This window comes from Python bivittatus, unplaced genomic scaffold (genome assembly GCF_059951505.1).
Source record: "Python bivittatus isolate LINGU-HERP-01145 unplaced genomic scaffold, Pbiv_v1 ctg000580_np1212, whole genome shotgun sequence".
Lineage (NCBI taxonomy): Eukaryota > Metazoa > Chordata > Lepidosauria > Squamata > Pythonidae > Python > Python bivittatus.
This window is the reverse complement of record NW_028277087.1, coordinates 5,731,941-5,744,967: the sequence shown is the minus strand read 5'-3', so window position 1 is coordinate 5,744,967 and position 13,027 is coordinate 5,731,941. Positions and strand designations below refer to the sequence as shown.

At 40.8% G+C, this 13,027-nt stretch overlaps 1 protein-coding gene across 3 annotated transcripts in view; it reads left to right on the top strand.

The window, feature by feature from the left end:
• The window catches only part of SUGP2 (SURP and G-patch domain containing 2), a 39,199-nt gene extending 26,857 nt beyond the window's left edge, over positions 1–12,342 (top strand). For 2 of the 3 annotated variants that reach the window (XM_007430715.4, XM_007430714.4), the window contains exons 9-11: positions 491–633; positions 9,393–9,510; positions 12,066–12,342. In XM_007430715.4, the coding sequence (XP_007430777.1) occupies positions 491–633; positions 9,393–9,510 (261 nt within the window). In that variant the 3' untranslated portion in view covers positions 12,066–12,342. The remainder of the gene's footprint in view (positions 1–490; positions 634–9,392; positions 9,511–12,065) is intronic. The other variant, XM_088149428.1, reaches the window with a different exon arrangement.
• The last annotated feature ends 685 nt before the right edge of the window (positions 12,343–13,027 follow it).

The following is a 13,027-nucleotide window of genomic DNA, read 5'->3' as shown; positions in this document are numbered from 1 at the left end:
CCAAGATTCATCTTGATGAAGAAGAGAAACGGGCCATTCCTAATTCTCCAGAATGCCTTTTCTGAATTGGTTAATTGTGCACATCCGTACATCCTTCCTAAGATTTCTTAGAAAATAAAAATGATGAGTGGCTAGAGTTCAGTGCTTTGTTTCTAAATATGCCCACCTGCCCCCAAAATAGGTAACCTGGAATTTGTATATGGTGAGTTTCCAGGGAAGCTAGAGGGGAAGGATGGAAAGGGAGCATCGTTACAAATTTGTCTTTAGGTAAATGGATGTTTTAGGACTGGGCACATCCATTTGTGATCCATTTGGTGCATACATAAAAAAGATTCCCTCACATCAGCCATTTTCTCTGAGCATCTGTCATATGGATTCAAAATGTGAAAAATGTCCTAATTTCCCCCCAAACACTGGGGATCTCTGCTGTGGTTTTGTTTAACATCTCCTAATATGTTCCACTATGTTGAATCTTATTTTTATTTGTCAGCAGCAGAAAACAAAGGATATGGAATTCTATAATAAGAGACTAAATGAGAAGAACATTGGCTTCCAAATCCTTCAAAAAATGGGTTGGAAAGAAGGGCGTGGCCTCGGGTTACATGGCAAAGGCATCAAGGAACCTGTCAAAGTGTATGTATAAAGGGGCAAGAGAAGCACTTAAGCATGCGCACGTTTGGATTTGACTGTTTTCCAGATGCCCAGTTTCCAGTTATTCTCTCTTATTAACTATAAGGTTCTGTATTTGTTGCTGCATTAGTAACTAGTAACTTTTGTAACTAGAGATGCAACAAATTCCAACTTCTTTGGAGTTTTTCTTCCAAGCTCAGGATAAAGGGGATATTGATTGTTTTAATGAAATTTCCACAACCAACAGTGGAAATAATTAAATACATGTTTTGTAGTCTGCTTGTACAGTTAAAAAAAAAAATAATCCCCTTATCCAGTTTTTCTGTGATTGGTGGTAGGATAGCACCGAGCATGGAATATCACCCTTATGTTTTTGTAGGCTGGTGCAGAAAGGAAGAAACAAGGGCTTATATAGCATTCCCATTGTTCCATACAGTGTTAACATTCAGAATGTTCCAAAGGGGTTGTTTAGTTTAAGCACAGGAAAAAATGTTTTGTGTGTGTAGAAGGATAGGCCAGACACTGTTTTCCCTGAATCACAGTCCCTTTGTATGTAGAAGTAGATTAGTTTTTAATATTTGTTTATGTATTTATTTATCAATCAATATTTGTATTTTGCCCCGATCACAGGAGGAAATAAAAACAAAGGAAAACCATATCCCACCACTGATAAAACAGCAGTAAAACAACAATTCAGATAAACCAGTGGCCATCTGCAGTCTTATTTAAGGCCAAAGGCACACTGGAATAAGTCCTCACAGCCTTCTGAAATGAGGGTTTGGGACAAATGTACTTCTTGCAGTGGTGCATTCCAAAGTGTGGAAGCTGTTGCTGAAAAGGTCTGCCATCTGGCCTATCTATCTATTTATTTATTTATTTGTACGCGCATATTGCGCCAATCTGTAAGTCTTTGAGAGGTGTACATTCCACAGTTCAGTAAAAAAGTTAAAATAGTAAGGCCAATAATACAACAACAACAGAAATAAGCACATCCAACCAACGAGGCTCATCACAATGTATCCCCACCACACCTTGATGCTGTCTTTATTATTTATATCCTCAGGTGACAGTCCATACCTCTAAAAGACCTCCAGAAGAGCCAGTCTTAGTAGGGCTCCAAAATGCTAGCAGGGAAGACACTACTTTTCTCTCCTGGAGTAGGGTATTTTAGAGGGGGGATGATACTGGGAAGACATGCCCTCAGGGTCCCTGCTCTGAAGATTTCCTAGGGGTCTGAACTTGCAGCAAGCCCTCCAACTTGATCTTACTGGATGAACAGATTTTACCTAGAAAAGCTGGTCCTGTAGATATTCAGGTTCTTATTGCTATATCCTTGTACCATACGTGGAGTAGCATCCTCAGCAGACTTTCTCTAGATGATCAGGTTGGATGGGCAGAACCATGTTTGATAAGGTAGTTCCTGATACATTCCCATGCTGCATCATATAGGGCTTTATAGGTAATAATCAGCACTTTGAATTGGACCTGGAAGCCTATTGGCAACCAGTAATACCAATTAATATTCTGGCTGCTGCATCTTGTACCAGTTGCGGCTTCTGAGTTGTCTTTAAGAGTAGCCATACACCGAGCGTGCGGTACTATGGTAGTGGTGATCAGGATGTCAGTCACCATCACCAAGTTTCCTGGTCCAGGTGACTAACACACCAGCTGGAGGTGGGCAAAGGTTCTCCTGGCCATGGCTTCCATCTGCTGCTCAAGCAGGAGCTACATGTCCAAAAGGCCCCCAGATGACAGACCATCTCTTTTCCCTACCAGGACCAAAGTTGCCAGATAGCCCAGATGTTTACAGATGAATAGTAATCCTGTCTTGTTTGTAGGGTTTAATCTGAGCTTGTTTCTTCTCATCTAGTCCCTAACAGCCTGCAGTCACTGATGCAGGATTTCCACAGCATCTCTGGCTCATCCTGGAGTGGCAGGGTACAACTGTCATGGCACATCACCCCAGATGGTCTCTCCCAGCAGTTTTAAATATATATTAAATAATATCAAGGAGTGGACTGGACCGCTTAGCGCTTGCTCTACACTGGCACAACCACAGGCTCCAACTCTGACCCGCTCTCCCCCCAATAACTACTGACTGGAACTGCCCACTCAGATAAGAGTGGAACCACTGCCAGCTTTTGCGGCTGGTGCAGAAGGATACCATAGTGAGTGGTATTGAACACCACCAGAAAGTTCAGTAGGATTGGTGTGTGTGTGTGTGCGTGCACGCGTGCGCACACATTCTATCCATCAAGGCCCTGATGAAGGTCATCCACCAGAGCAGTGTTGGATCTGAATACTGACTGAAGGGATCTAAGTAATCTTCTAGAATCCTTTCTAGCTGATTTCCCAACAATCTTCTCTAGGAAGGAGGGGTTGGAGATAAGAGTGAAAGTTGTGAAATATAGCCAGAGAAATGGCTTCTTCAAGAAAGGATGCACCAAAAGCTCCTTCAAGGCTGGTGCCATAGTACCCTCCCTCAAAGAAGGATTGCCTACCTTCCAAATTTCTACCCAGCTGCCCTAAGGAGCCAGGAGGGGTATGGACCTAGCCTGCAGGTGGCAGAGCTCATACAACCAGGAACCCTATTCATTTTCTCTGGTTCCCACAAGCTCAAAAAAAATCCTAGATTGTAGTAGAAGCTGCCGTGTCACTTACCACAGGAGGTTCTGTCCAACTGGAATCTAAAGTAGAATGGATACAAGCAATTTGCTCTGCAAAAAAAACCCCCACGAACTCATTTGGACATCCTGCAGACCTATCCATCCATAAAAAAGATAGGTCACCCTGAACTAGGCTGCTGCATGGGAATCTGCCAACACAATAAGCATGGAGAAGAACAAATGGTACACTGCTCTTATGACTGTCAAGTAGGCTCAAACATGAGCTCGTGCCAGGGCTCAGTTGCATCTGCTTTTAGTTGTATACCATTGTCACTCATTGTCTTTTCAGTTACTTTATCTCCTTTAACTCCTCTCTAAAAAAGGGAGCTGCTTGGGATCAGCAACTAGGAAGAGACTTTGCAGAAACAACCAGGCATGGAACTATCTGCTGGAGTGTTGAGAAATCTTGTCAGGTTCTTCACCCTCACAGAGGTTCAGGGAGTCCACGTCTACAGTTTGACCAGAAAGTAGTCTGATCATGGCAAAGGACATACATGATTGTCTTCCATATTAGATCATGCTTCATCTGCTCCAAAGTAAATATCAGATCCAGCGTGTGCCCTCCTGTGTGTGTCAGGACCACAATACTTCTGACAAGCCCTTGGTGGCCACTAACCCATGAGCAATACCAGACTCCTCTGGTATGGAGATTGAAATCATCTAAGACCAACAACATTGGAGACTCCAATATCCACCCAGAGGTAACATTCAGGAGCTTGTAAAAGGCTGCTGCCCAGCAGCTTAATGCTCAGTATACCAGCAACAGCCCCAGCTGGTGTCCCTAATGCATAGGCACCTGCAACTGTTTGCCTCCAGGGCAGAGCTCCCAGTAACTGCAATGGTTTTGCACACAGTCATGACCACCCCTCCTTCCCAAGCTTTGCATCATGGCTGCTGCACTACTGAAACCCAAGAAGGTAGATTTCCAACAGGGCTACATCGCCAACATTGTCCAACCACGTCTCAGTAATATATGCCAGGTTTGTGCATTCATTCACCTCCATGTCGTGGACAGTCTTATTCCACACAGACCTGACATGTACTGGCAGCAGCTTGAGACAAGGATCCTGACAATTCAGCCACCCAGGACCGAGGCAGCTGGCCTAGAACAACCTGCACCCGTGTGTGGGTTCCCTTTCTACTGTGTTGACCTACTTGGGACCACTGCTATATCTTCTCTGCTTCAATTTGACTCCCATTTATTTCACTCCCAGATAGCAAATGTGGACCTCTCTCCTATATATCCCTGCTATACACACCTCTTGCCAGCATCAACCACCATGTACAGGGCATTCCTGCAGGTCTAACTGAACATCAGGTACTCGAATCTATACCCTACTGGTATGTACAATCAACCTCACTGTTCTCACATACATTAGTATATATCAAACCCACTTCCTAACTAAATACAGTATCCCTATCCCTACTTATCCCCCACAGCCACCATCTTCCAGAGCCCCTTCCCAAGCCATTTACGCACTTCCAGCAAGTGCTAGCTGGCAAGAGCTCTCAGATATATCTCTCATCTGATGAGCACGATCCATAAACCCTTGGCAATCTGATTCCTCCAGACCCTTCACTCACTCACTCCAGCTCCACCTTGGCTTCTAGGCCACCTTGATCCATTCTCCAAAGATTGTTGCTTGTGTGCCAGCACTACTTTATCACTTTCCAAGCCATTAGCCTGCGCAAGCCGCTTTCTCCCTTCCTTCTCAAATCTCTGGTTCTGCTGCCACTTCTCTCTTGCCAGAGGCCGTGGGTTCATAGGCGCAGACCCGGACTTCAACCTTTAACCTGTTATCTCGCTTCCTTTCGTGCTCTTGCCATCATGTTCTTTACTGACCTTTTGCAGCTATCTGCATAAAAGGCCCTGCAAACATAGCTCACCCGCTACTTGCACTTCCATTGCTGTCCAAGGACTCCAGCATCTCGGTTCCAGCTCTTTGACAGATCTGCTCCGCTGCGTTTGTTGCTACCAGTCTGAGTCTCCCACTTACTCCAGTTCCATCCCCCGATCATCTGCTTCCAGCACAAGCCTCTCCAGTTTGAACCATTCGAGCATCAGTCTGTTCATATCTTAACACTTTCACCCTCAAGTCTTCCCAGTTTCCTTACCACTCTCTTGGTCTAACAGTCCACTGCCCTTGAAGCAAAATGCTCCAGGCACATAACTAAGCAAACAGTGGCTCAGCTAAACTATCCTGGGAGCCATCTTAAGAAATTCTAGTTACATATATTACAATTTATTTATATTTATATATAGACACAGGTATACATCCATACATGCACAGACATGTATATATACACACACTTATCTTTATGTGTGCATATGTGTTGAGATTAGCAAGCAGCAAGGTTGCTTTTCCAGGGTTATTGGTCTCTGCCTCTGTTTCTTTAAAACAAACTGAGCAAACCATACAGTACATTTGACTTGTGGAAGTGAACTATCAGAGGTAGAAGTCGTCTGAAAACCATTTCCCAGAAATCCAGGAAAGAAGGTCCTATTGTACTCATGTTCTGTTTGTATCATCAAATGGTCATTATTTGAAATAGGATATTAGATTATAAGCCTTCTGGTCTATTTTAACAATGTGATTCTTCTTACATCAACATGAGTTCTACAGGTACTGGTAATGTACTTGTGCTAACCTCAAGACCTTATTTCCTTTGGAGAGGTGTTTGGGGTAGTTAGTATTTATTGCCTCAGTGGTAGCCTTTTTGTGAACAAATATTTCTATGATTCTCCATTTTCTCTCTGCTGTGTGCTCTTGAAGCCAGTCCAATGCCTTTGGGTTGAATATTATTGTACTCCAGGTCTCATCAGTCCCAGCCAGTATATCCATGCTAAAGGATGTTGGAGAACGGCATATTCAATATCTGAAGGACTACAGTTTCCCAACTCATAAGAGTGTCTTTGAAGTTGTCCAGCTTATCTTCATAATGCACCAGATTTCTGCAATCTTTCCCTTGCCTTACTTGATGCTGACATGTTCTTGAGTTTTTCTTTAATCTTCCATTACCTTAAAAGCATTTTTGATCTTTCTGTCTTCCTAATAAATGAGAAACAAGTATCTGACTCCTCCTTCCTTTAGTCCTTTTTAAAACAGTAACTTAGTCCTGAACAATATAGCCTCTGCTCTACATTGTATAAAACCCCAGTTTCAGCCCTCGGTAACTTCCAGTTTTATAGCAGAATTTGTAATTGAAACATGAACAACTATCTTACAGCACATTAGAGCATTGTTTCATCTAACTACTCCAAGGGTGAGAGATCCTGTGTCCCTCCAGGTGATGATGGACTCTTAATTCCTATAATTCTTGGTTATACTGTAATATTGGCCTGGATTTAGAACCCAGTGACAACTAGTGACTACACATTCTTAAATCTTGCTTCCCCCTGATCGAGGCCTTTCCGATTCCTTCCTGGAGATGCAGAGGATTGAGATAGGGACCTTGAATGCAAAGTAGGTGTCTGTAAGCTCATCAGGGCATTCATAGACTGCCTCTGCTTTACACACACAGGCTGAATCCTTGACATTCCTGTTTAAAAGATAAAAAGTGGTGGGAAAGATATCTGAAAAACTGTTGCCAGTCTGTCAGGACACTGTTGGGTTTGAAGAATTAAGGATCTAATGGTATATGGTAATTGAATAGGTTCATCAGGGCCTCCACAACTGTACAGTAGAGTACATATTTTGAATGCACAAAGTTGCTGGATTTAACTCATCTCAGATTCCATAGCAAATTGGAGAAAGAGTCTCCTTCCCCATTTTCCACAATTCCATAAGGGAAGCCCTGCCTGTGATCATAAGCTAGTTGTTTCCAGACTGTATCCTTGGAATTACCCCCAAGATTCCTCAGCAAGATTATCACTGATGAAACTTTCTGAACAATGTCTTGCTCATCTCAATCAGTCTTCCTCTACTGTACCCACAATTGAAGAGGGTTCAACGCATTCTAGATAATCTCTGTAAATAGAAAGTATTATCATTTTATGTAATGATGCAATAATTGAGCACTGGACAGAGGAACTAGATTGTTTTGTTCCTTGGCAGAATTGCCTGTTTGCCTTTTATATTTTCCTTTTGTCTTGTACATTACTGACTTCATTAATTTGTACTGAATAGTCATCAAGTTAGAGCAGAGGGCCTCAGCCACTGGTTATTAGATGATGCCAGTTTTCATGTTCTTTGCCATTAGGGGGTCTAGGAAAGAATAGACAATATTACAGCTATGGTCTCAGGATGGCACTGGTCAACCAAGGAATCAGCTGCATGTTTTCTGTTTCTTAACATGCTGACCTACTTCAACACATCCTTTCTGAGCAGCTTTGCTCAAGATGGTTGGGAATTGTTCCAGATCTTCCTGTGCTGCTCTGTCTTTTTAAACTAGACCTGTCCATTTCTACCAGAGAACTCTCGTTCTTTCTCCCTCTTTACTGGGAACTACATACTTGGCTTTAATTTTAATTAATTTTTTGTTGAGCTGATCCTCCTCTCCTGCAAGTCCTTTAAACATCAAGACAGCTTCAGTCCTAATGGAGAATTCATTCAGGTGAACTGATCCTTTATGTAACCACCAACCGTGCACAAGACAGAGGTACCTGGGGATCGGAATCCCAGAGCTTTGTAGCAGTACAAAAAAAAATGCAGAATTGAATATTATAAAGACAAAGACTCGAAATAGTCTGCTCCTGTTCACACACAGTATCTTATCTGGACTGATAAGGTCTCTACATTCGGCCCAGAAAATACCACTGGGGGACCTTTAACGAGAATGCAACACCTACTTCCCCCTCTCCCCCAGGTCAACTATAAAGGAATGTTTCCCCCTGTTGGAAGGTGCATTATTAGATACATGGTTGGTTAATATTTGATGGTGAAGTCAAAAGAGATCCAGATGGTTTTCCATACCTGGATAATTGATGTAAAAGGCTCTGAAATCTTGCTCTTATGAATTTGCTATTTCTTTCACCATGATTTACAAATTTGGAAATACTTTCCTAAGAAAAATGTTAGTCTCAAGGGTATTCAGAAAATCCTTATTCGTGTTTATATCTAGACCAATTTGACTTTGGGCTTCTCTCCTCCTTCTTTGTAGTCCTGTATAGTAGCATTTTAAAAAAAGCATCACTCTCATTGATTCCATTCTAAATTAATTTTGTTCATTTGTTTATGTATTTAAATATTGGATTCTGCATGTGACTCAGAACAATTTTTTTTCAAGTCCCTAAGCCTAAATAAAGCAGCGCATCCAAAATGTATTTCTGAGGTTCATACTGCCTAATGAAAACAGGCATTCAGCAAATCACCTTGCAGCAGATATTAACAAAGTCATGCAGAGCATTTGCTGCTCTTTTTTGGGAAGCCAGAAGATTAAAAGGAAGATGAAGAGAGCATAGAGCTGTTTGGCATTAGAAATGGCTACATCTTTGAGCTCCGTTATTGAATATTTTCAATGGTAGAAGACCTGTGTCTGTGGGAGCAGGCTATGAAGGCCATTCCCTTTCCTGTCCACTGTGGGTTTGGCCTTCATGACAACTCCCTCTTTTTTTAAGAAGGAGTATCCTCTGTTGTTCAATGTAGTAATGGATAAATTGTTGGGCTAGACCTCAGAGGAGCCAAATTCAAATCCCTGCTTGATAATGGAGTTCGTTGGAGGATTCTCTGGCTATTTTCTTGCTGAACCTTCTTCGAGAAGAAAATGTGTTGACCTCATTAATGTCACTCAGCTCCTTGGGAGAAAGAGCAGGATAAGAGATTATTTTTCTGGAATAAAATTCTTACGTATTAGCAATCTGGGGTATTGCTTAACTAGTGAAAGTTAATATCTCCTAACAGGCTTTTTTACAATTGTAGCAGGTTTGGTTCCTTTTGGGAAGGTGATTAGGTGCTTTTTGCAAGCCTCTTAAATTTACACTGCAGCTGATTTTAGGTACACAACAACTCACAAATCAACAACCACAAACTCGGTTACCTTTTTGAAAGTTTGGCAGCTAGTGTTTTTTTTTTCTTATTCATCCTGCACTTTGTCATTGGAGCTGGCACTAAGAAATTGAGTTGTCTCTATATTTATTTCATTTTTTGCCTCCTATAGGGGCTCTACCTCGGCAGGGGAGGGCTTGGGTGTTGCAGGGAAGAACAAAGAGGATACCTTTGCTACCTTCCGTCAGAGAATGATCCAGATGTACTATCTGAAAAGAGCCAATAAATAGGTAGGTGTGTAAAACAAGCTGGTTGCTTTCATTTTAAATTGTTGCAAGAGGTTTTTTTTTAAAAGTCCACAGAGGTTTTCTACTTTTCACATTATTGTTTCATAATGGAAATCCAGAATGACATTGGAACCAAAGATAAATTATTATGTCTAGGATGCCTTTATTGCTGTTTGATCTTGCAAGAAATTGATTTCAATTTTGCAACTTTTCCACTTCTCTCCCAACATTCAAACAGCTATAGAATTAAACATCACTGGTATCCTAAGAGAAGATGACTGCTCTTCAGAAGCAGGAGCAGTCAGTCCTCCTTTTCATCAAAAGTCAGCTCTTAGCAATCATTTATAATGGTCTCCCCAATCAAATGCCCTTGAAACGTTTGAAGTTGTAAGTCCTATCAACCTCAGCTGGCATAGATGATGTCCATGCTGGCTAAAGTATGGTGGGGATTGTAGGCCAATACTTCCTGTTGGCACCAAGTACGGGAAGCTCAATACTTTTATTCTGAACAAGGTAGACTGGATTATTCCTGTTGTGAATAGGTGAAATTCCTCCATATCTCTCTCAAGGTCAGCATGCCAACTTTACCATCTTTAATATGACTTCTGGTTTGCATCACCTCTGGGACTATAATTAAATTTGACAAATTCTGCTATTCAGTCTGTTTTAAAGGGAAGTTGCTTATGAGAAATTCAGCAGCAAGTCAAAACCATTACCTTAGCATGAATTTCATGAACTTGTTTCTGGGACCTTTATCAACAATCAGTGTCTCTAGCCTCCTCCCCCCATATATGCAGTATTTAAGCCAGCCTGAATGTCTGTCATCTGTTCACATTCTTGGGTTGTCTTTTTTTAACTTCCATGATGAAACCTAGACATTCTCAGGAAGCTTTCTTTGTATTTTGGAGATAAAGCTGCCTTGAATTTGCATCTCTATTTTATGTCCTGCAAGGTATTGTTAAATAAATATGCTTACAATTTGTTAAAGGTGGTGATAGGGCCTCTTCAAGATAACATCTCTTTTTCCATAAGTCCACCAAAAACAGCTATAAATATAGCAAAGACTTCCATTAAACAAACAACATCTTAGAATATTAAGACTCTTGTATGTAAAATCCAGCTTAAAAACTGATTATTCATAGCATCCTGATTTGAACTTAAAATTCTTGCAGATTAATCATACTTCTTATATTATCTGGAGTTCCAAGTACTATGTTCGCTATCAAATTTGTCCAGTCCTTCAGTTTTTCTATGATTGTCTGTAGAAGATGTCTTCATCTTGTTGGTATTACCCTTTTTTGTATTTTAACTCTCACAGCCATGGAATTTCTTTTCCCACTATGTTCCATTTTTGTGTGGGGTTTGAAATATGCATGATTCCCCACACTCATTTTTATTTAAAAAACAACTTTGTGATAGCTTATCTTGCACTACCTTGTTTGGTATACTCCTGACTCCTTTCTTGAGACAAGCTTTAGAGCTCCAGGAAATGCCAAGTAAAAGCCTGGCACAGAATAAAACTTTGAAGATTATGCTAGCAAGCAACAAATGATGTGTTTCACCACTTTCTAAGATGTTCAGAAGTCATTGATATAAATCAGCTGCTTCATTGCTTGAACCAAAATATTTGCAATTGAATTGTTGAAGAATTCTAAATAATTCCCATCCTTCAGGCCTTTGGGATCCAGGTCTACCAAATGGACCCTACCTTGAAGTCTAGACATGATCCTGTTTTCTTTTTCTGTTCTAGCTCCTTATTTCTAGGGTTGTTGGTTTCTCTTTCCTGTGCATAATGGAGCATTACATATTTTTGCCTGTTATCAAAACAACTAGTTTGATCTGTGAGCTTGAAATAGTCCAGACATGAAACTTCTACTGGGTTAAACCACTGTTTTTTTTGTTATGTTTTGTTTAATGGTCAAGTTTCCTATTCTTTCAAGTTGCTTAAAAGCATTTTCTCTCTCAACTTCAGAACTTGCAACAATTGGGATGAATATTCAAATGTTTTCTCTTACATTCTGGGGGTGGCACCTTCTCAATCAGTCCTGGCCAGTGTTCTGGGCCCTTTGTGGGCCAAAACTGAGCTGTCATTTCTTGGGAGGCATCAACTGAAAGCTCTAAATATCCAGACTGGGGAAAACGGTGGTTTCTTTGAACCCAGTTTTCGGGGGGTGGCCCTGCTTATTTCAGCTTGCTTCAGAGCTGCATGAGTATATAATGAGCTATGGACACTCTTGCTTGGGGTTGGGACAAGGAGAAAAACATTTACCTCCAACCCTCCCAGATTATTGTGATTCCTTATGTGAAGATTTGATTTGGGACAAAATTAATACAGCAGCAGCACTGGTGCTTTTAAAGTGTTGCTTTTCAATCAATCCTATGTTGAACTTTTGGGTTTCCTACCAAGCTTCACTGTTTTTTGTTTGTCTGTTTTCAAACCTGCTTTAGCAGGCAACATCTACCAGCAAACACCTGAATGCATTTGCAAAAAAAAATTACAAATTAAAAAAAATCCAGTTGGGAGCTGTGTCAGTTCACTACTTTTTCTATTATTCTAGTTTTCCAGGCTCTCTGATACGAAGATCAGAAGCATCCAAGAACATTTTTCACTCCCGTCACTAGGGTGTCTCTCTCTTCTGTGTCAATTATGGTTTGGAATGTTGCATTTTTTAAGTCCTCAGTCAGATATTTTTCCTTTCTTCTTGTGAAATTTATCAGTATTGACCAGTAAAGAATAGCATTTGTTAGCCAATGATTGATCTTAACATTTCTTTTAAAATATCTTAATGGCATGTAATCCTTTTTTCAAAGTCTACAATAAAAATCAGTAGAAAAATCCAACTTTGTTTCAATTCTTGGGTCTTGATGTATTCTACAAGTAAGGGATAATTACTCCAAATAAGTGCTTGTCTTATGAGGGGAAAGTGTGTTAGGGAAAAGAATGGGTCACCATTTTAAACAGTAACTACATTTAGGCAATAAGATACCGAAAGAGCGGTAAAAGGATGAGTCTGGTGGTGCCTCTTAGATGAAGTTGATCTGACCTTGTTTGATGTCAGGGATGCCTTTGAAGAGCGTGTCTGAGCTCCTCCTCCCAGAGAAGGAATATAATCATGCAGCTTCTTTTCCTTCCTGGATATATGTCTCAGACTTAGCTCATATTCTATTGATAGTAACAAAACAAATTGATTCAGTAGTTCACACTCATGTGGCTTCTCTCAAAAAAGTCAAGTTTATTACTTTGATGGATTAGTTCATAAACTTTCTTAGAGAACCAGTTAGCACAACCAATCTTATAAATGGCATGCATATGAGGCAAATGATTAAATGCAGTAATTAATGGGACTGGATGGCTAGATTTGTAAACATACATGGTACATTCATATATCACTCTGCTGCTAGAGGCTGCTCTAATTGTGTCTACTGAGCTGGGGATGCAGCTAACAACCTGAACAGCTCAGCCCTTAATTAAACTGGCTGAACTCAACACACTATACTATCTGGGTGGTTAATTTGTGGC